The sequence below is a fragment of the Tetrao urogallus genome (assembly GCF_951394365.1).
Source record: "Tetrao urogallus genome assembly, chromosome: 7".
Lineage (NCBI taxonomy): Eukaryota > Metazoa > Chordata > Aves > Galliformes > Phasianidae > Tetrao > Tetrao urogallus.
Genome location: NC_136820.1, coordinates 9,645,237 through 9,666,884, shown reverse-complemented (window position 1 = coordinate 9,666,884; position 21,648 = coordinate 9,645,237). Strand labels below are relative to the sequence as shown.

At 45.9% G+C, this 21,648-nt stretch overlaps 2 protein-coding genes across 3 annotated transcripts; one reads left to right on the top strand and one right to left on the bottom strand.

Moving 5' to 3' along the window:
• Positions 1 to 6,456: 6,456 nt before the first annotated feature.
• Positions 6,457 to 16,419, top strand: SLC6A20 (solute carrier family 6 member 20; the record flags this gene model as incomplete). Its single annotated transcript, XM_079538567.1, has 11 exons — positions 6,457 to 6,577; positions 9,391 to 9,531; positions 10,109 to 10,200; positions 10,649 to 10,876; positions 11,315 to 11,425; positions 11,862 to 12,103; positions 12,341 to 12,503; positions 13,097 to 13,301; positions 14,960 to 15,119; positions 15,455 to 15,620; positions 16,270 to 16,419. The coding sequence occupies 11 exons, from the start codon at positions 6,457 to 6,459 to the stop codon at positions 16,417 to 16,419; spliced, it is 1,779 nt and encodes a 592-aa protein (XP_079394693.1).
• A 1,180-nt stretch (positions 16,420 to 17,599) lies between these two features.
• On the bottom strand, positions 17,600 to 21,051 carry SNRPD1 (small nuclear ribonucleoprotein D1 polypeptide; the record flags this gene model as incomplete). 2 transcript variants are annotated; one of them, XM_079538115.1, is made up of 3 exons in its annotated part: positions 20,979 to 21,051; positions 19,200 to 19,391; positions 17,600 to 17,676 (listed from the first exon to the last, which is right to left on the bottom strand). In XM_079538115.1, exons 1-3 carry the CDS (start codon positions 21,046 to 21,048, stop codon positions 17,600 to 17,602), a joined length of 339 nt encoding a protein of 112 aa, XP_079394241.1. In that variant the 5' UTR covers positions 21,049 to 21,051. The 2 variants fall into 2 exon arrangements, with proteins under 2 accessions (XP_079394241.1, XP_079394242.1); XM_079538116.1 differs by having other exon boundaries at positions 19,200 to 19,268.
• Positions 21,052 to 21,648: the final 597 nt, after the last annotated feature.

Genomic DNA, 21,648 nt, shown 5'->3' with positions numbered 1-21,648 from the left:
TCTAGTAGGCTGTTCCCTGGTTTTTGAAAAGCCAGTCCTTTATAGCTAGATGTTAGGCGTGTGGGATTGAGTTGTGCCTGCACGACATTAGTGAGTGTGGTAGCTAACCACAGCAGCAACACAGAGGTACAGGTGGGATATGTACCAGCTACTTTGACATTGTCTTATTTCTTCCACATTTCTTTATGGGAATTATAAATGGCACAGTATGCAAGCAAGGTTAGGCTCATATTGAGTAAATAAGGATATGTGCTGGCCTTGTGTCAGGTAGGAAATTATCCTTCTGCAAATGGCAAGTGAGCACTGGCAACATTGATGCCTTAGATGTGTTCTGTAGGAGGACAGAGGTGGAACTTCTAAACTTCTGTTTGTATACTGGGATTTGTAGATAGAGTCTTATTCATGCTTTCAAGCTACTATTTGGTAAACTGGCCAATTTTAAAAGCAGAAAGTACTCTGGAAAGTATATACTATAATATTGTATTGTCTGTGCCCTTAGGCACTTGTTGAATCTTGACAGGGCTGCACCACTAGTGGGAGCAATTCATTACTTAGGTTTCATATTTTCGTTAGAGACGAAGTGTCTCTCAGCTATTTTCTACTCTGTTTTGATTTGATTTTATTTTTTTATCCTCAGATATGAGCCAGAAGACTGAGCTACCAAAAGCTGACATAGGAAGAGCATGGAGAGTGGTGTTATTTTTAATCAAATTTTGTTTAAAATAATGTACAATTTGCTTCTAGTGCTTAAAATAACTTTCTATTAATACTAAAAGGATGCTGAAACTTCTACCCTTCCTTATAAACCCATAGTTTATTACTCTTAGTTTCTGTAGTCATGTTTTAAGTTAATCATCAACATTCCTTGAGAAATAACAAGCAGCATCTTATTGAAGATCTGAGGCGATTCTTTACAAAGAAAGGAATTTATTTTTGTTAAGAAAAGGGGGGGGAAAAAAAGTATTAGTTTTTTAGTGGTGTCTCTGAGGTGAAAACTGGAGTGGTTTTATGAAGTATGGTTCATGTAGCCATGAAGTGGCATCGTTTGTGAAAACTGTGTTGGTAGCAGTAAAAAGTAGGAGGGAAGAAGAACGAAACGTGCTGATTCTATAGCATAAATTCACACTGAGTGTCTGATCTCTCTGCAAAATGTGACCAGTAACATTTTGCTAGAGGCTATTCATTAGGTAGTGAGAGAAATATGCTTCACAGGAGAAGCAGTGGACTCTTTAAGGGGGGAAAAAAAACCAAAAACAACACTAATTAGAGCTATGCTTTTTCACTTTATTTGAAACAAATATTCACATTAGGATACAGATTCTGATTTTCTTCATTACTTTTGATGTTAAAGTGACAATCTGAAAAAGCATGAGGAAGTGGCTTATAGAACAGCTTTCTTAAGAAATAAGTTATTGTAGATGTTTTCACCTCCTTTCTTATTGTAACCTCACTGGAAAACAGTTTACTCAAGCCTTCAGAGAAGACCTTGTGTTTAGCTGACAGCCTCTTTATAGTGCATTGTACTTACTCGTTTTTTTCTGTTCATATGTATGTTGTATGTTACTCTAAATAAAACCATTATGTTTTAAATTATCCAATCTTTAAGGAGCTTTATTTGGATAGGGTTGCTTTAAATGTATTTTTAAATACTCTTAAATATTTGTAGAAAATAGCAGCAGATCAGTAAAAGCCTTGCTAGTAATATAAAGACGGAAATGACAGGTCCATGCCAAATTGTACAGCCCATCAAACAGCTCCAAGAGAAGCATTTCAGTAGCAGGGCTGGGAAGAAATCTTTGGGTTAGAGATTAGCTGATGTTTACAGTGCTTGTCTCGGGAGCTGCTTGAGCTGAAATGGATCCTTTTCCTCACTCCTTCTCAGTGGCTAGAGCTGTTGACATTGCTCTTGTAGTCATGCCACAGGCAAATCTGCCATGCGAGTTCTTTTGCTGCCCTTTTTCCACAGTGGTTAAGAAAGCCAGGAGTGGGATGGACTTCTGTGTCTGCAGCATACACTGACATACAAGGTCAGTTAAATTCAGGAAGGTATTATTTTGTACAGTAATTAAATGTTATTTTCTTAATAGAGAGCTTCCTGCCTTGTGTTTTCTCAGAGCAGTAATTTTGACACCAACACTTGTGTGGACGAATACTGTATTTTCCTTTGCAATGAAACTCATTTTAACAAGATCAGTTACTACTTCTAAAACAAAAGGGAAGAATGCTGTTTTTGGTGTTTGGGTTTTGTTTTTTTTTGTTTGTTTTTTTTGTACATCCTTTGCTGCTGACTTTGCTAGAATATTGAATATCTGATACGCTTTCTTTATCTGCTTAAAAACTCTTCATTAGGAATGCATGTTCTCAACTGCAGTACACGCATAGGTCTCAGTAAGATTAGTTGGCCATAGGCTATCATGACTACAGACCCGATTATCTCAATGAGAAAGGCAAATCACGCAGAGAATTGTGCAGCGCAGAATCGAAGCACCAGCTTTGATAACTTATCTTGCAGATTTCCAGTTTAGTGAATATGAGGTTAGTGTGATTGCTCAGTTGTTAAGAGAAAGGTTTCATTTGCAGTTCCTGATAAAAATGTATTATCTGTCTGCCTGCCAAATACCTGAGTGTTATACAACAGCAGTTCCCTTTTTGCTGAGATAGGCACAATAATCTGAACATTCTAAATAATAACCAATAATCTAACATTTCTAAAACTTTGTTTCTTTTTCTACAGTGTAAATTCTAATGCTGCTTTCACTAGCCTTTGTTCTTGGAAGTTCATTGTACTGCTCAAGTGTACATTTCCTGTTTCCTTCACTCCAGCTGTTAATCCCCTAGGTATGCCTGAAGGAAATGTTTAAAAAGAGGATTTCTCCATAACTGGCTGATCTGCAGGAATCAACTCTCTTTCAAGTCAGTTGGGGTTTTGGTTTTTTGGGGTATTTTGGGGTTTGTGGTTTTTTTTTTGGTTGGTTGGTTTGGTCTGTTCTGGTTTTTTTGTTTTTTATTTTTTGTGGGTTTTTTTTTTTTTTTGTCTGTGTTGGGTTTTCTTTCTTGCCAAACTGAAGCATGTTTTCTATGGGAAGAAAATCTAGGCAGCTCAGTTTTGCTAGTATTGAGTGTGACAGCCAACAAATAACCCTGCGCTGTAAGCATGATGTGAGCGCAGCAGTTCATCGTTAATAGATGAGCCAGCAGTGCTGCTTGCTACCTTCCTAATGAGACACTAATATTGCAGTGCTCTTTAACTGTTCGTAAAGTAGTCCTTAATCTGTTTCTCTCTTGTGGATAATATACTGGTTTCCTAATGTCATAAAATGAATATTTGTACATAACACTTAAACTGCAATTGCTTCTCTTTCTTTTTTTTTTTTTTTTTTTTTTTTTTTTTAATAGGCTGATGTCAGAACAGCTGCAAGTTGTACATTTCCCACATACCTTGCTTTTGGGATGTGCTGCAGAGATGCAGTGATGAGCTGGAGGAGTAATTGCAATCCTGCCATCCTAATCACTGCCTGGGGGAATAACTGTAATCTCTGACTACACAAAAGACAACCAACCCGCGGTTGTTGTGGCATACAGGTTCTCAAAGATCTAGAAATCCAGCAGGATGCTTTCTCTCTCCAAAAGAAACATGGAGCTTAGAGTAGTAACTGTGAACAGTATATCCAAGCAGAAAGACACTGGAGCCATGTGCTACCACATGTGGGAGCTGCTGCTAGCTTAGCTGTGTACATGCTTGATAGGCTATAGAATGGCTTGGGTTGGAAGGAACCCCAAGGTTCACAAAGTTTAACACTTTGCCACAGACAGGGCCACCAATTTCCAAATCTGGTACCAGACCCTGTCTGTAGAGACTCCTCTGGTGCTTCCTCATGGTAGTCCTCTAACACGCAGCAGGCAGTGTACTCCACTCAGAATGGAGTGCCTCCAGGAAGGGCAGGTACTGAACAGCAGGCATGGCCCTCTCCCACATCTTGCTGACAAAGGAAAGCCCACCACAAGAGATAGTTTTTTAAAATCTATGGGATATTGTCCTAAATGTTGAGTGTAGTTTAATAAAATGCAGACCACCAGGTAGTAGAATTATCTAGGAACTGTTCTATATCAGACTTCTTTAGCTGCTTCTTTTTACTCCTTCCCTGATTTCTGTCTCTTTCAGCAATATAATGAAATAAATCTTCTCTCCCAGTCTAGAATCATGGTTTCCTATGACTAGGAACCTATGACTAGGACACCAGACTCCCTTCTGGTCTGCATTTTAAGGAGCTGGGAGAAGTAATTCTTACTGTACTGGCATTAACAGGTGCAAGCCCGTGGTTGGTACCTTTACCAAGTAAGGTTAATTTTACTGTATGAGAAGTGGGGTTCTCTTCTCTGTTTATCAGTTTGTGATTCGGTTTACATGGGGCAGTTTTCATGTTGTCCCACTAGTCCCTGCACTGCTCTGCAGATGAACCCCTATCCTTTCTCACCTCTCCTCCAGACTCCAAACTCTTGAATCTGTTAGATACAGGGGACATTGTTAATTGTTCTTTTAACAAACGTCAGCAATTAAATAATAAAAAATTCTTGTGTATCTATTAGAGACCTCTGTCCCTCCAGATAAAGCAAGAGACCTCACCCAACCCAAAGAAAGGAAATGCAAAGAAGATAACATTTTGATTGCATAAGAAATAGCATCTGGGTTATCTGAGGTGCATGTGGAAAGTCCTACAGCAAGATATTGAGCTCTGTTTATAATACTGGCATTCAGGAGAGAAGCAATGATACATTTCGTTGCATCTGAACTTTCTGATCTGGCCTGAGCTGTGCTAAGGGCACCACACCTCTTTGCCTGCACAGCCTTTCATGTCAACTAGTTTGAAATGTAATGGGGAGGAGGGGCAGAGCCAAAGAAATGTTTAACTTGATTGTCCTCATCAGTAGCAGTAATCTATTCACACAAAAGCATCCCAAGTGCTAGCAATGTGCTATTTTTAAGGCTCCCCTTCCTGTGAGTTAGTTATTAAATGCTCTAAGTTATTTATAAGAATCATTTGTAATAAACACCACAGGCAGTGAGGGACATTTTGGTTTTCAATCACTTACAGTAGTTTGCATGGTGTGAGATAGTTAACTGTATCTGGAGCTTCTCAGTGTGTCCTTCAGTTTAGTGGCTTTCAGCCCTAATTTTTCCCCAGATTGTTCCTTTCAGCAGAATTTGGAGTTACCATGTAATGTATTTCCAGGGTGGGTCATCGCCTTGCACTTCTGCAGACAAAGCAGGAGCATCAGGGATGTTGCACAAGAAGCATCAGCTCCCTCAAACTGTACTGTGGAAAGGCCTGGCAAAGCCAGACACTAACACAGTGACCACCTCCACTTCCAACAGCACTCAAGCACACCATGCAAGCTGTTTTCTTTCATGTGAGATGCATAAATCTCTCATGGTCACCTTTTGTGGTTGGCTGACAGCAGCCAAGAGGGTGTTACTTGTAAAATGGATCTAAAAGGGGCCCAGTCCTGCCCTGAAAGGAGACACATTTTTAGACATCTGAAGAAGGAAGCTGAGTCCTTGGACTTGTTCAGCCCATTTTTATTGCTGGAGATGCTGCTAGTCGCTTCCTTTGCTGCAGTGCTTGAGCTCAAAGTGTACCTTGGCAGAAGCCCAAGCACACAGGGTTCACCTCCAGGCCTGGCACTTCAGTGCACCTTCTGGCAGCCCAGGGACCTCCTCAGGTCTTCTGCCTCCACAGTGGGCCACGTTTTCCCAGTGGCCTCTCTCTGTCTGCTTAAAAAACTGCTTTAAATTAACAGCCCCTTGGAAACATTCGTCTGCAGCAGAGGGGTTTGGGTGTGAAGGGAGAAGAGCCTGGGCTGTGGCTCAACCGAGTGCTGGACTAAAGGCTGGAGTCTCCCTGGGTGACAAGGACACATCTGGGGCTGCTTCCAGATGCCCAATGACCTCCTGAGGACAACGGACACTTTTAAGTAACAGCCAGCTCTGACAACCACTGCAACCAGCCCTGATGGTGCAGAAACATCTTCCCCATGTGGATCCGGGCACACAGACATCACACCCAGAGAAGGCAGCCATGTGGAGAAGCCCTTTTCACTGTCCCAAACCAAGCTGCAGCCCAACCGTTGCTCCCTTCCACTGTCAAGTCAGCAGGTGAGCAATGAAAATCCCTGGGCTCGCCTCCTTCCCAGAAACGCCCGTCAAAGCCCAGGCAGCTATTCACCCCAAGTATCAATTTTATAGTGCTGTGTGTGTGTCTATAATCTATTTACCAGCATTCCTACTTCAGTATGTGCCTGTTAATAAGATTAGTAATTAAAAAGCTTGATAGGAATTGGCAAGCATGCCTCTGCCTTGCCCTCCCCTCACAGCCAGGCTGGCGTGGAGGCGGTGCATGGCTGGCAGAGCACCTGTGGGCCGGCAGCAGCAACAGGACGGCTGCCCACCTGCAGGACATGGAGAAGGCCCGGCCGCTGTGGGACAACCCCTTGCAGTTTGTTTTCGCCTGCATCTCTTATGCCGTGGGGCTGGGGAATGTCTGGAGGTTCCCATATTTGTGTCAGATGTACGGTGGAGGTAAGTGCAGTTTGCATTTCTCGCTTTCTGCCTCTGGAAGTGTGATGATGAGCTCCAGAGGCGTTTTGTCCTTGCTGACCCCACCAGGGTCCAGAGCAGAGCAGGAGGTCAGGTTTTTCTTCTGCGTGTTTCAGGAGGAAAGTTCCTTGTGCTGTGCAAGAAGGGCACAACATACAGCTGGCTCAGACTTTGTCTGCTTTGTTTTATGTGTTCTTTAGCATAAGATGTTCACCTGACCGCTGCTCCCACACAGCACTCACTTCTCAGAAGTACAGTGGAACAGTGGGAAGCCCCATGTTTTGTAAAAGCAGAGTGAGAACTGTAGGTCCGTAGGATGTTTATGTATTGCTTTCCTGCCCCCTCGAGCCACTCTGAAGGCACCAGAAATGAGCTCAGATCCTCACAATTTCTCTGAGAAGTAGCTGGATCAAGTAAGAGGTGGTAAGATGTTCACGCTGAGTTGATTGAAGGATGTGCTGTAACACATCAAGGAGCTGTCATTAGTGTGTTGTCCTTTATACAAACCTTACTCCAGGAAGTGATAAGTTGTCTGCAAAGCTGCCTTGAATTTGGATGAAAATCCTCAATCAGCAGGAGCTCCTGTGCCAATGCCTCAGAGGAAACTTTGAAAATAGGGAATAAATGGGCTCAAAAATGCCCAATCACCATCTTTGAAAGTCCATCCCTCTCCCAGGTCCAAACAGGAGAAAGATGATATCCAAATCGTATAGCAGCCATGGATGTTATTCCTTAGAAATTGACAGTCAGTTAATTAGTTAACTGAAAAACACCACTAACAATCTCTTTTAGTGTATAACTACCTCTGGTTTTCTGGCATTTACTGAAGAACTACCTGTGCAGAAACTGTCTGTTTTCATAAACCATCCCAGTTTTATATTATTTCCCAAGCTGTATCCGTTGTCAGAGCACTGGACCCATCTTATACATGCATTAAGCAACATGATCAATATCTGCCTTATTTACTGCTGATCTGCTTCTGACCTGTTCCTTTCAGGAAAGAAACACACAGGTGTTTCAGTTCTTCTTATTCATTTTGTGCAATGAACGTTGACTCATGGCTTGCTTTTAAATGCAGAGGTGGTGGGATTTAGTTCATGCTGACTGTTGAGAAGCCAGCTCAGTGCCAGGACCACATCAGAGCTGCCATGAGGGATTGGGTCAGAAAAACTCAGATAATGCAATGGACAAAACTACAGCAGAAGCAAAATGCTGCTGTGTCTGAAGCTTTCTTAACCATTGGTTGGCGACCCTGCACACAGCAGGGGGGTTGAAACTAGATGATCATTGTGGTTCTTTTCAACCCAGGCTATTCTGTGATTCTATGATTTCTGAGATCAGAAGTGATGGAAGGGCTGGATTCTGGGAATACTTATCAAGGCTTTTGGAGAGTAAAGGCTTCATGTCCAACACTGAGTTCTGGCACAACACTCAGGTGCCTGTATGCAATTAAACTGCACGTGATGAGTGCTCCAACAGCTCATCTTGGCAGACACCCTGACAGACAGCAGAACTCAAACACTGACGAGGAGGTTCTGTGGTTTGTCCTTATGTCAATAGTATAGTAGATGGCGAAAATTCTCTGACATGTAACCCAAACTGGAACACTGATCAACCATAGAAAAAGAGTAAATAAAATCAAGTGTTTTCTGACAAGCATGTTTTTCTAAGAGCAGTTTCTCCACTAGTTCTGTCCTCCTGATTAAATTTTCCAGGGGAGCAGCAGTTCTTATTGTTTGTCCAAAACTCCTGACAGCGGGCTTTGCTTCTCCTAATTACTTTCAGTGCCCTCTTAGAAGCATTGAGTGCCCTTCCAGGGGGCCACAAGACTCACACCAAACAAAGCAGTGCTGCAGGAATTCAAGCGCTGGGTATGCCAGGCACCCAGGGATGCTGGCAGCTGCCCCTTGGCCTCCTCTTTGCAGGGAGCACGGCCTGCCCTGTCCGGCCCAACAGATCGATTGCCTCCCTTGTGGCATAGGAAGTTACCTAACAGGCTAACAAAGGCCTTGTTAGCAAAGACAGAGCTGGGCGGTAGGACATTAATTCCGAGAATAAACCGGATTATTGCTCAGTGTTTACTTCCAGTCCTTTGCCTCGGCCACTGCCGGAGCCCATTCTTCTGTGCCACTGCACCAAGCCCATCGTGAAGAATGTTAATGCCACAGATTAAATCCTACATAAGAGATATTTACGTAAATTTTTTGGCACGCTGTAAAAAGAGAGCCAGGAAAGGCTTCAGGAAGAAATCCAGGGTTTGACTCAGTCAGCAGCTCTTTCTTGAAGTGAAGGGGAAGGATTTTGTCTTCCCACCAGAAATTCAAGCTGATGAGCATCCTGCCCCTCACCTTCTTCCCTCCTTCCTGCCAGGCTTCAATACATTACTTAAAATTTCCATTCTATGTGGTTATTGCTGTTGCTTTGCTCCCTATCACAGAATGGTGCATGTAAAGCTCTCTTCTACTTGCCTTCATTTGTCTTAGCACATTCAGAGGTCAGCGTGGCATGTTGTTACCTGTTAACAGCTCTGCACATTGCGCCAGCCGTTGATGACCCACAGTTGAACAACAGAAATCCCAGCCCTGCCAAATGCCCATGGAAAATTCCTGGTCCTGGCCAGGACACCTGCTGAAACCCCAAGAGATGTCCCTCAGGCTGTGTCGTGCTCCTGAACAAATGAGGTGCTGGGACAGGAGCCAGCCAGCCACCACCACTAGGGCAACTTGGCTGCTGAGAGGGCAGTGCGGTATTTACAGGCTGATGGTATGCTGGACACCACCTGTTTTCCCTTGCAGGTGGCTTTTTGATCCCATACGTCATCATGCTGATCGTGGAGGGGATGCCGCTGCTCTACCTGGAGCTGGCGGTGGGGCAGCGCATGCGCAAGGGGAGCATCGGAGCCTGGAAAATAATAAGCCCCTACCTCTGTGGGGTTGGTATGTCCTCTATTTCCATCTTTTGTTTTGTTGCTTTTTTTTTCTTTTTTTTTTCTTTTTTTTTTTTTTTTTAAGTACCTAAGGAACAGAGATAATTTGTCCTTCATAGATGAAAGCAGACAGGAGATGGGTTTCCAGCAGGCTGGGGGCATTTTCCTCCTCCCTTTCCTAGCACTGGTGCTGAACCTTGCTCGGGCACAGAGGCCTGAGTCCCACTGCCCTGGGGCAGGCTGCCAGAATGGTGGCAGCCTGAAGATCAGAGCCAAACTCAGCCCCAGGCTGCCCATGCTGAGCATCAGCCCCACAGAGCAGCAGGATGGGGCTTTGGCTTCCACAATACATCTTTGTGTTTATCAGAGCTCAGATCTTCCAACTTTATTAAGACATTATATCACCCCCATGGCCCAAGTGAGCTTGCTTACATGCATGTTTTGTTGTAACAGTAAATTGAATGTTCACTCTCCAGAGTGACTGAAGCGTAGAGCTCAGTTCAGGCCAGCCCTGACAGGAGGAGGCCATCTTGCCATGACTGGCTTCTGGGCTTCGCCACTGACCGCACACTCTCTCCCACCTGCAGGCGTTGCCAGTGTGGTCGTCTCCTTCTTCCTCTCCATGTACTACAACGTGATTAATGCCTGGGCTTTCTGGTACCTCTTCCACTCCTTCCAGGTAAGTGGGTGCCGGGTGGTATGGCTTAGCCCCATGGAGGACCCCAAGGGCTTTGCACTGCTACTGGATGGACATTGCTCAGCCCTGGGATAGTCCACGTCATGTGCTCCAGGGCAGGAGTTCAGTCCTCTGGGAGAAGCTCAGAGCTAGGAGATATGCTTGGCTCCAGCAGAGATGGCCAGAGAGGTTGGTCACGGGGGAGAGGGTCGGTCCCTGGGGAGAAAGTCATCCTTGGAGATGGAGTTTGCTTCAGGAAAGATGCTCAGTCCTCCCTGGGAGAGAGAGGGCCATCTCCAGAGGAGAGGTTCAGCCCTTGGAGAGTGAGGCCTCGCTACCAAGGGATGGTGTCAGCACAGGGCCAGGTGGTACAACATGGGGACAAGCACCCCCAAGGGAAAAGCTTCCCTAACTTCTATTTCTACTGCTGTCTGTCCTCTCTCCCTTCCAGGACCCACTGCCATGGGCCACCTGCCCCTTGAACAGCAACCGCACGGGGTACGAGGAGGAGTGTGAGAAGACATCTTCCACCCAGTACTTCTGGTACCGGCAGACCCTGAACATCTCCCCCTCACTTGAGACCAGTGGGAACCTGCAGTGGGAGCAGGCACTGTGCCTGACACTGGCCTGGCTGGTGGTCTACCTCTGCATCCTCCGTGGCACCGCGTCCACAGGCAAGGTAAGGGGCAGGCACCACCCCTGATGGTACTGATGGTGGCAGGAGACACCTATTCCTCAGGCTTTGCAAGAGAAAAAGAGAAAAAGAGGTCTACTTGGTCTTTTTGCTTTCTTTTTATCTGCAGCAAAAGTTAGGAGGAGGGGGAGGAAAGAAATGTCCTAAGAGCCTACACTAAGAACAGGGCTGAGTGCTGTAATCCACAAATCGCATTAGAAAAGCACAGAAGCCCAAGAGACTGCTAACTAAGAGTAACCTCTGAAACTTGCTGCAGCTGGGTTTGTGGGCAAAAATGACCCCAATAAAATAGCAAAGATGTACTGACAATGCATAGCAATGGAAGGGGTGCCTCAGTGCAAGAAAGAGGGCAGTACAGATAACAAATACAATAATAGCAGTTCTTCATGTGCACTACTGAGATGTTCCCCTTCCTTCCCATAGGTCGTCTATGTCACAGCCTCCTTGCCATACTGTGTTCTCATCATATACCTCATCAGAGGACTGACACTTCACGGAGCTGTCAACGGGTTGATATACATGTTTACTCCAAAGGTATGGAAAAACAGCACTGAACTTTTAGCTAAATGTTATTGGTGACTGAATGTGTAGGTTTTCAAAAGGTGGCAATGCTGCCTTTCTTCTTCACAGAGTTTTTCCATTGGTAGCCCTGGTGAGATGTCTCAAAGTCCCCAGCAGTGAGCTGCTGGTGGCTTCCCTACCACATCGCCCACTCCTCTTTGCTTTCCTGCAGAGAAGGATGCCCTCTAACGCCACTTGCAGTGTACTGCTTCCAAACTGTGCAGTAAACCTGCTAGAACTACGGCCCTGAGTTAAAAGGAGTGTGCAAAGGGACCCAAGCCAGTTCCCTTCACTCCTGGGTGTGGGCGTAACCTCATCAAGGTCTCTGTCCCGGTCCCCGTCCCTGCAGTCTCCAAGGGGCGGTACAGTGTGCAGCCTCACAGCCCCATCCACCTGTCTGGTTTTGCAGCTGGAGCAGCTGTCGAACCCCAAAACGTGGATCAGCGCCGCCACACAGATCTTCTTCTCACTGGGTCTGGGCTTTGGCAGCCTCATTGCCTTTGCCAGCTACAATGACCCGAGCAACAACTGTGAGCGGCACGCCATCATCGTCTCCCTCATCAACAGCACCACGTCCATATTCGCCAGCATTGTGACTTTCTCCATCTATGGCTTCAAGGCAACATTTAACTACGAAAGCTGCATAAACAAGTAAGAGCTGGGTATTTTGTTTACTTCTTTGCCCCCAGAAGCCATTCCTTGCAAATTAAAGGGGAGGTGAACAAACAACAGCATGCAGCACCAGATCTAGGACTGCTCTAGTAAAGGTGATGATGCTGTTTGGACTGGGCTGTCCCCAGGCAGCACTCCCCAACCTCCTTCCCTCACTTGGCCCTGGCAGCTCCATTCCATCTGCAATGGGCACTAAAACTATGCCATCCACCACAGGGTGATCCTGCTGCTGATGAATACTTTTGATCTGGAGGAAGGCTCCTTGACAGCAGACAACCTTAGTGAGATGAAGGACTACCTCATGGCTGCCCACCCACAGGAGTATGCCCAGTTGTCGCCCCAGCTGAAAAACTGCAGCTTAGAAGCTGAGTTAGACACGGTAAGAATCACAGAATAATTAAGGCTGAAAAAGACCTCTCAGACCACCTAGCGCAACCACCAACCCACCCCCACCATGTCCACTGACCACATCCCTCAGTGCCACATCCCCATGGTTCTTGAAGACCTCCAGGGACGGTGACTGCACCACCTCCCTTAGAAGAAATGTTTTGTAATATCCAACCTGAGCCTCCCTTGGTGCAACTTGAGGCCATTCCCTCTCATCCTATTGCTGTTACCTGGGAGAAGAGGCCAATCCCCACCTCACCATGGCCTCCTTTCAGGCAGCTGTAGAGAGTGATCAGGTCTCCCCTGAGAGACCTCTTTTTCAGAGGTACACTGCTGGCTCATGTGCAGCCAGCTGTCCACTAACACTTCCTGGTCCTTTTCCTCCATGCAGCTTTCCAAAGGGGCTGCTTTGCATTTTGTCTGGGCTCCAGTCCCCCCTTGCTTGGCACATTCTGCATCCCTGGAGCGTCAAATTGAAAGGCACTACAAGGAATTTGACTTCCCTCCCCAGTGAAATTATTCCTTATCATAAGCTTATAGGTAGTCAAGCCCCCAACTCAGTCACTGTCTCCTTCCTGTTGGCAGGCTGTCCAAGGAACTGGGCTGGCATTCATTGTCTACTCAGAAGCCATCAAAAACATGGAGGTGTCTCAGCTGTACTCTGTGCTCTACTTTGCCATGCTGCTAATGCTGGGCATTGGCAGCATGCTGGGCAACATCGCCGCCATCCTTACGCCCCTGACTGACAGCAAGGCCATCACCTCACGCTTCTCTAAGGAAGTGATCTCTGGTAAGTGCCTGCAGTGCGGTACCCTTGGCCACACAGGGAGAGCAGGCATGCATAGCATGGTGTCCCTCAGCATCCCTCTGTCCTCGAGAAGAGAAAGGCGTGGAATCACAGAATTGTTAAGGTTGGAATAGACCTCTAAGATCATCAAGTCCAACTGTCAACCCATCATCTCCATGCCCATTAACCATGTCCCTCAGTGCCACATCCACACGGTTCTTGAACACCTCCAGGGATGTGACAACCAGCTCCCTGGGCAGCCTGTGCCACTGCTCACTGCTCTCTGAATAGACTTTTCGTAATATCCAACTGGAATCCAAGTGCAGGACCAAGCACTTGGTCTTGCTGAAGCTCATGCAATTGGCTTCAGCCCATTGATCCATCCTGTCCAGACCCCTCTATAGGGCCTTTCTACCCTCAGAGAGATCAACACTTCCTCCCAACATGGTGTCATCTGCAAACTTACTAAGGATGCACTCAATCCCCTCATCCAGATAATCAATAAAGATATTAAATCAGTCCAGCCCCAGTACTGACCACTGGAGAACACCGCTCATTGTGTCACCAGCTGGATTTAACTCCACTCACCAGCATCCAGCTGGGCTGCCAGCTTCTGCAGGAGAATACTGAGGAGGACAGTTACAGCCTGTACTAAAATTTAGGTAAATTACATCCACAGCTCTTCCTCAACCAATGGTCATCCAGTCACAGGAGATGAGGCTGGTGTCAGCCAAGACCTGCCTCTTGTGAACCCGTGTTGGCTAGGCCTGGTTCGCTGGCTGTCCCACACATACTGCATGATTGCATTGCACAAAGGGCCAGGAGGAAGGCCAGGACGTGTAGCAAGTGGCTCAGCAGTTTTGCATATGTCACCAGCATCCCTAGATGTGAAACAGTGGTCAAAAGCAGTAGATGCTCCCAATCAAGCATCACATTTAAGAACTGTTTTACCACTGTTAACTGTCAACCAGAATTCAGAGTGCTCCACACAGACAAAAGAGTGCGGGGGGAAGCATTTAAAATCCGTGTTTTCATCAGGCAGAGAAGAAGGATGAGTGCGAATAGCTCAGTAATACACACCGTGCCCAGGAGCTGCAGTAGCTCACAGCTGAAGAGCCCAGCAGGAACAAGGGGCTTGCCAAGGCCATGACAGCACCCAGTTTTCCTCACTCAGTGGTGAGGGTGTGCTGCAACTGTGCAGTAGACTGGCAAATAAAGGATACAGCAGGGCATTTACAAACACGCACATGGGCCATACCTTTGTCAGAGGGCAAAAACTTGCCTCTCTTTTGCAACCTGTGGCACTTTGAGATCTGTATTAAGAGCAAAGAATCACAGAACGGCTTGGGTTGGAATAGACATCAAGGATCTAGTTCCAGCCCCCCTGTCACAGGCAGGGCCTATCAGAGCTCCAGCTCTGATACTAGACCAGGCTGCCCAGGGCCTCATGCAACCTCATCTTAAACACCTCCAGGGATGGTGTTCATGCCTTGTGTGCTGCCATGTTGCTAAGTACTGAAATACAGGCCTGATATATATAGGAAGTCATTCAGGCTTTCTCCAGCCCCTGCAGCAGCAGGCACGCCCATGATAAATACTAATGCCCCTCACGCGGTTTGATTTCCAGGTACAAGGGCAGGGTCTCTGTTTTATCCACGCAGGTTTTGTGTGTTTCATCAACTGCATCATCGGCCTCATATTCACCATGGAGGCTGGGAACTACTGGTTTGACATATTCAATGACTACGCAGCCACCCTCTCGCTGCTGCTCATCGTGCTGGTAGAAACCATTGCTGTGTGCTACATCTACGGGCTAAGAAGGTAACAGCTCAACACCTCCTTTTTTCTCATGGCCTGAGCGAGGTGGGATGGCTGCAGGCCAGCACTATGAACACCACCTGGGGCTGCTTTTTTTTCTGCTAGGTTCTGTGCCCAGCAAGGTGATGGGGCCCCTTCATTCCAACCTCACTCTCTAATCCCCATGAAGCAGTTTTTCAGGCAACAGTTCTTTGCTCGTTACCCCTCCTGGCCAAGTATGCTCTCCACTCCCTCTGCTCGCATTTTCTTCTGTAGGTGCTTCTGAAGTGACATGGATGAGGGTGTGGATTGAACTACGCAGGAATGCCTTGTGTTTTTGTTTCTGTTTTTAAACACAGATTTGAGAAAGATCTTCACATGATGATTGGACGCAAGCTAAACTGGTACTGGAAAACAATGTGGGCTTTTGCTAGCCCTTTGCTCATTATAAGCCTGTTTATATTTTACCTCACGGACTATATCCTCACAGGAACCCTTCAGTACCAAGCATGGGATAGCACACAGGTAACAATTGCTTTGTTTTAAAACAAACAAACAAAAACACTTCCATTAATTCCCTCAAGACCAGAATATCAACTTAAAAAACACACATTAAATATAAAAATAATAAAAAAAGATAGTTTAACTGAACAAAGCTGCTGCTGGCTTTCACAAGCTAAAAGCTTTCAAGATTGGCATAAACATTTTTCTTCATGGCCAAAACATATTTTAAGAATGCTTAACTGTGTATTTATTCCAAAGGAATGACTACTGGGTAAGCAATTGGCTCATAACCTTCTGTGGAAATGTTCCTAGCATGCAGAAACAAATTAGGAACTTTTGGAGCCTGCAGAGGGCCTGCCCTGCTGACCGAGTGTCAGCGTGAGCCCACAGGCCCAGGAGCAGAACGAAGGCACATGTCTACATGGAGCCACCTCATTAAGAGAAGCAAATCAAAGCCAAAAATCACACATAACAGCTACAGCAGCTCTGTTCTCACTATCAGTTTTAAGGCTGTGAGGTAGGAGAAAGAAGAGTGCTGAGGATACTCATGAGCAGTTCCGCCTCAGGCAGCAGTGCCTTTGCTTCTCTGCCGGCCCATTTAAATAAACACGTGGCCAGACTGATTTGGGATGTAGCAAACCAGACCCAACGCTGCTTCTCTCTCTTGTAGGGGCAGCTGGTGACAAGGGACTACCCCAGCTATGCCCTGGCAGTGATAGGGCTGTTGGTGGCCTCATCCACCATGTGCATACCCCTGGGGGCACTCCTAACTTTCGTAAGGAAGAGACTGAAGAGGGAAAGAGTCTCCACTGTCGCATGAACACAGAGAACTGGATTGGGAAAGGCCTCACCCGCACCACCAGTGACCGGGCACTTCTGGAAGCCAGCAGCAACCATTACTTGTAGCAGCTACTTAGAGATTGGAGTATCTTGGTGCTATATTTACCAAAAAGTGCTCTTGGGAGGTCCCTCAGTGGTTCAGAAAACAAGCTCTCCTGTAACAAGATGAAGCTTTAATATGGCCTCTGTAAGAGGGGGAGAAGCAAAACAGCAGCTCACAAACGCTCTAGCTAGCACGAATTAACCAATGCCATCTATTAGGCGATCTTCCCCTCTCTGCTGTAGCACTGCCTGTCTGGAAACAGGAGCAACCAAGCAGGCACGTTCCGGCACTGAAGTACAGGCACACATCCCTACCACTTCAGAAAACCAACACTTAACCACGTGTATTATATCCATGTTCAGCAACACAGTTTATATCCAAGCTGCAGAAGATGTTGTCTCCAGAAGTAAACTTACAATTCCAGTGCGCAGTTCTGCCCCGTGCTGTACATTTTGCTAGGGATGCACTGAAGAAAGTGCCTGTAATTAATAAGCTGCCCTATAAGCCAACCAACACCCAGTATGCCATACAACTAGCTTTGACAAAGGTCATATCCAAGTGTACTTTAATTTTAATCATGAGATGCAACAGTCCAGCAGTTCCACAGAACTGTTTCATTTGCTCGTGTTAATGTTCTATGGAAGTACCATGCTTAAATTTTAAGCATCGTGTAGCAGAAATCAGTAAAATTTTATCTATGAACTTGCAAAGAGGTCAATGAAGAACACAAGAGACACACTCATGGGACACAGGTTCTAAATGCAGTGCCTTGATTATGTAACCATTAGAAGATGGCAAGTGCCTTATAAAAGAGGGATTTTGTTTCAAACGTTTTCAGAGTGCATCAACACAAGTCTATCTCTATGGGGCAAAGAGAAGGAGGTCATTTCACAGCCCTCAGGGGTGGATGAAATCTTGAAAGTCATAATCAACACCAACAGGACACGCTTAGTCTGCAGCAGCCTCTAGAAATGCATGCCTCTTTCCCATACTGAACTAACAAAGGAAAGACACCCGTTTCACTTTTCAGTTTATTAAAAATGGATACCATAAACAAGACCTGTACAAAAAAAAATCCAAAGTCGCCCAGCATTTGGTAACAGTTGCATGCGAGAAGTTATCGTCTTGGGCCTCCTCTTCCTCTTCCGCGGCCCCGGCCTCTTCCACGGCCTCGGCCACGGCCTCTTCCAGCAACTGAGCAAATAAAACAGGAAAGACGAAGCAAGTGAGACCTTGGAATACTTTAATTTATATCAGAACATTCTGCTGCAAGCACGAACAACCTAACATCACATGGAAGCAGTAAGTAAGATATTAAACCTGTTAATTCCCAGAATGTCTTAAGACAGCACTGTCATCTTTTGTGTTAGGTGTTCCAGTGCCCAGCTGCCATGGGCTACTGTCTGTCTCTGACCTGGCTGCAGACAACAAGGAGCTGAAACATCACTGCTTCCAAATACTGTGGGAAGACTGACAATTTCTCTTCTCTGCTTGATAAAACCTTGTTCTTCAGGAATCAGAAAAAGAAATTGCAACATTTTGCTGCACAGAGTATTTTAGTTATTACCCATCTCCCTAGAAAGGTGTTTTTTCTTCTTTCTTTCTTTTTTTTTTTTTTTGCCACAGCTCACACCATTTCATTAAGTACAATGTTTAAGAAAAACATGCTCTAAGATTTCCAAGCCCCTTCTCCCAGGTTGCAGCAGACTAAAAGGCAGCATTTCTAAAGGGACCGAGCACCAGACAGACCATTCTGTTTTCAGAAATGCCTGTGCCAGTTTCAGACATGATTCCCAGCCCACTGCTTCTCAGTGCTGCCATGTTGTGACACACAGAAGGAAGACAGAACCACAGAATGATTCAGGCTGAAGGAAACGCTGGAGGTTCTACGGTCCAGAAGATGGTAACATCATTTTAGCCTATGATGTACACACCCAAGGGCTCCTTATTCCATTTTATTAATGTAAGAAGATTAATTATGATGCATTTTTGAAGCATCAAAGACTGCAGGTCCGTATACTTAGGCATAAATTACAGGAGAAACAGCAAGCAGTTACTTCAGAGCACAATTACCTTTAACTTATTTCTTGAAAGATACACTGATTAACGCTGCTGGGCAAAACTTTTACTGCCTGAGGACACATACAAACTTTGTGGAGTTTACTGGACATTGTTAACGGCGTAGAATAAAAACAGAAGCATTCCCTACTCGGTTAGGCTTCTAAGGAAAAGAAGGAACATGGCCTCAGCTCCTTCTGCATTCTGAAGCCCCTCCAACTCAGTTCTCCAGCAGATTATTTGTATCCACTACCACATGGGATTTCAGTTCAGCACCACTCCTGAGGCTATTCTATACTTTCTTATTAGGCTAAATATGAAGTTACCCACAGAACCAGGGAAGCTGAGTAGACATTTTGAAAACAAGAACTGTACATCTCATTGGTGTTACCTCTGAGAACGTGATAGGTTAAGATTTACTTGCACTTGAAGACATTTACATGTTAAAACAGATGCATGAGAAGCCATATAAACAACTTCTCATGAAAGGAAACTACAGACACAAAGAAGGCAGGCAAGGCAGAGTGAGTGAGTTCAGTACAAACCCTGAGATGAAAGCAGTACAGAAATTAAGATATTCCAATCATATGCCTTCAGACTGAGAGCACAAAAACAAAGACAAGGCAAAACAAGCAGAGATTGGGAAATCACGCACTGACCTGCTTCTCTTTTCTTGGACTTGACTTTTGGTTCAACATCCACCAGCAAAGTGTCCAGGGGCAAACTGTCTGGCAGAATGAAGTATCGGATGTTATTCCCCCGAATGCTCAGCGTCTCCAGCTGTACAGGCTCCCTGTTCTTCAGTGTCATTTTCACAGCCTTGAGATGAGTATTCATACTGACATCCACTCCTGAAATGGCAGAAGTCTGATTTCAGAGAGTGAAAACACACTGGATGACTCCTCTCTGGCTATTAATTGTGCACACGCTTCAAGACTTTGCTAACACGCACTTCTGGATCTGTGCCATTCATTAATTAATCCTCTAACTGGAAGAAGAAACTAGATCTTTTTTTCTCTGTTTAAGTTATGCTGATTTATCAGCTGCTGCCCTCAGCACTTCACTGATATATTTCCAATGGAAGAGCCACTTGCTACCAGCTGTAGGGATCTGTTCCTAGGTCTTAGTCACAGCAACACTGTGCACGCTTAGAATGATTCCTCTGGACAACAAATAAACTGCCACTTATTACAAAAGCATAACAATTGTCTTTTTTACTCCTTTAAAAAGAAGGAAAACAAACTTTTGAGTAGGAAAAAAACACTGCATTTCCTTGTTAAGTTCAACCACTATTTTCTGATCAAATACACCTAATACCAGCATGAGAAGCACCAACTGCAGGTGGCACTGCAGCTGCAAACATGCTTTGTGCACCCATGTACAGGGATGACTGTCATTTTAGAGCCACAGATGACACTGTAAGGTTGTAAAGGTTCTTAGCACAGCATGAGAGAGACTCTGCTCAACAACAAAGGCAGCCAGAACACCAGGGTAGGAGACACACAGACTGCTGCCATCAGAGACAGGTTCTAACAAAGCTGATGGATCTGGCTGCAAAATGACACGCTTTTAACCCTACCACATCTCAGTAGATTGCTGCTGGCCAATGAGAGCACCTAAGCAATCCCCTGCAATACAACTCTGTCATGTTATGCTATTTTTAATAAATCTTTATTATTAGGTGGCTTTTGGGTATCTTTTTAAAGTTAGAGACCAGCAACAAGACCGAGCAGAGTCATCATACATCACAGGCTTTGCTTTACTGAGTACTGCACATCTTGATGTCTTTTGAGCAACTCTAAAATGAGTACTCTTGGAACGCTATCAGGCTCTAATCTTTCTAAAGCAAACAACATCTGCATAATTTTCTGTGCATGAGAAGCAACTAATCAGCTAAAAAGGCTTTTCTCAAAGCCTTCAGCTCAGGGAGGAGGAGTACCCTCACTGTGCAGACCTGCATAAGAGGAGCACTTCCCTACGCAGACACACACAGACCTGTTCTCAGGACAGACCTTAAGCTACTGCAGGAGACCTGGATCTCTTTAACTACACATTCTGAAGCCAATTTAATGAAACCTATGTGTGCACATAGAAATGTGTGTTTCCATACCTTAAGCAGAGTAAAAACATCCTCCTCAAAACCAACTTTCAAGCTTTCAGATTTAAAATCTTGCTCATCTCAAAGCCATAGCCACATTCATCATTTACTATTATCTGAAGGGACCTTCAAGTTCCAGCCCCAAGATGTACTGAAACATCTTACAAACACATAGGCTGTATACCCACTGCCCTTTGATACAGCACTAATGCTGCCTCACCAGTGCCTGCATGCTGTTGCAGTAATTTCAGGTTACCACGCTTATACCAGCAGCGGCAGCACTGGTCTCCTTTACCCCACACAGCTCTGGTCAGTCCGTGGGGCTGCTGGCACACCATACCTGTGATGGTGCCATGCACCTGTGTCCCGTTCTTCAGCTCGATAGTCACAGTCTCGTGACTCAGCTTCATCAGAAACCTAGGAATTAAGCATAGGGTGTTCATTATCACACTAAGCTTTACCCCTATCCAACCACATGCTGCTACAGAGAACTGATATGCACCGAATGCTGCACTCTAAGGCAAACGTTCCCAACTGCCGTCAATTCCACTGAAGGAGCTCATCGGCAAAGGCAAAGCCCCAGACGGCGCCTACTGCCAGGGGCTAGGAAGGCGGCACCGGGCTCAAGCAGTGCTGGGCTTTCAGACACAGGGTTTGGGTTTCGGGCGCCCTGAAAGTTGTGAGTTGTGTTCCCTCGTGCATCCCTTCCAACTCGGGATACTCCGCGACTCCATGGGCTCAGAGCCGCGCTAAGGAGAAGCCATTTTAGAAGTCGGTACCGCGTGAAGGCGCTTCTACCCGGCTCCGCCCCCAGCCGCACGGAGGGGTTTCCCGGGCACCCCGCTCTGCAGGCCCGGCCGCCCGCCGCAGAACCCACAGGGGCACCGAGGCCCCGCTAGGCCGGGCGGCCCGAGGGTGGGAAAGGGCGGGCTGCACGCGCGGGCTCCCCGCCGCCTCTCTCCGCGATCCGCCTCCATCCGCTCACCTGACGAGCTTCATAGCGCCGGCGG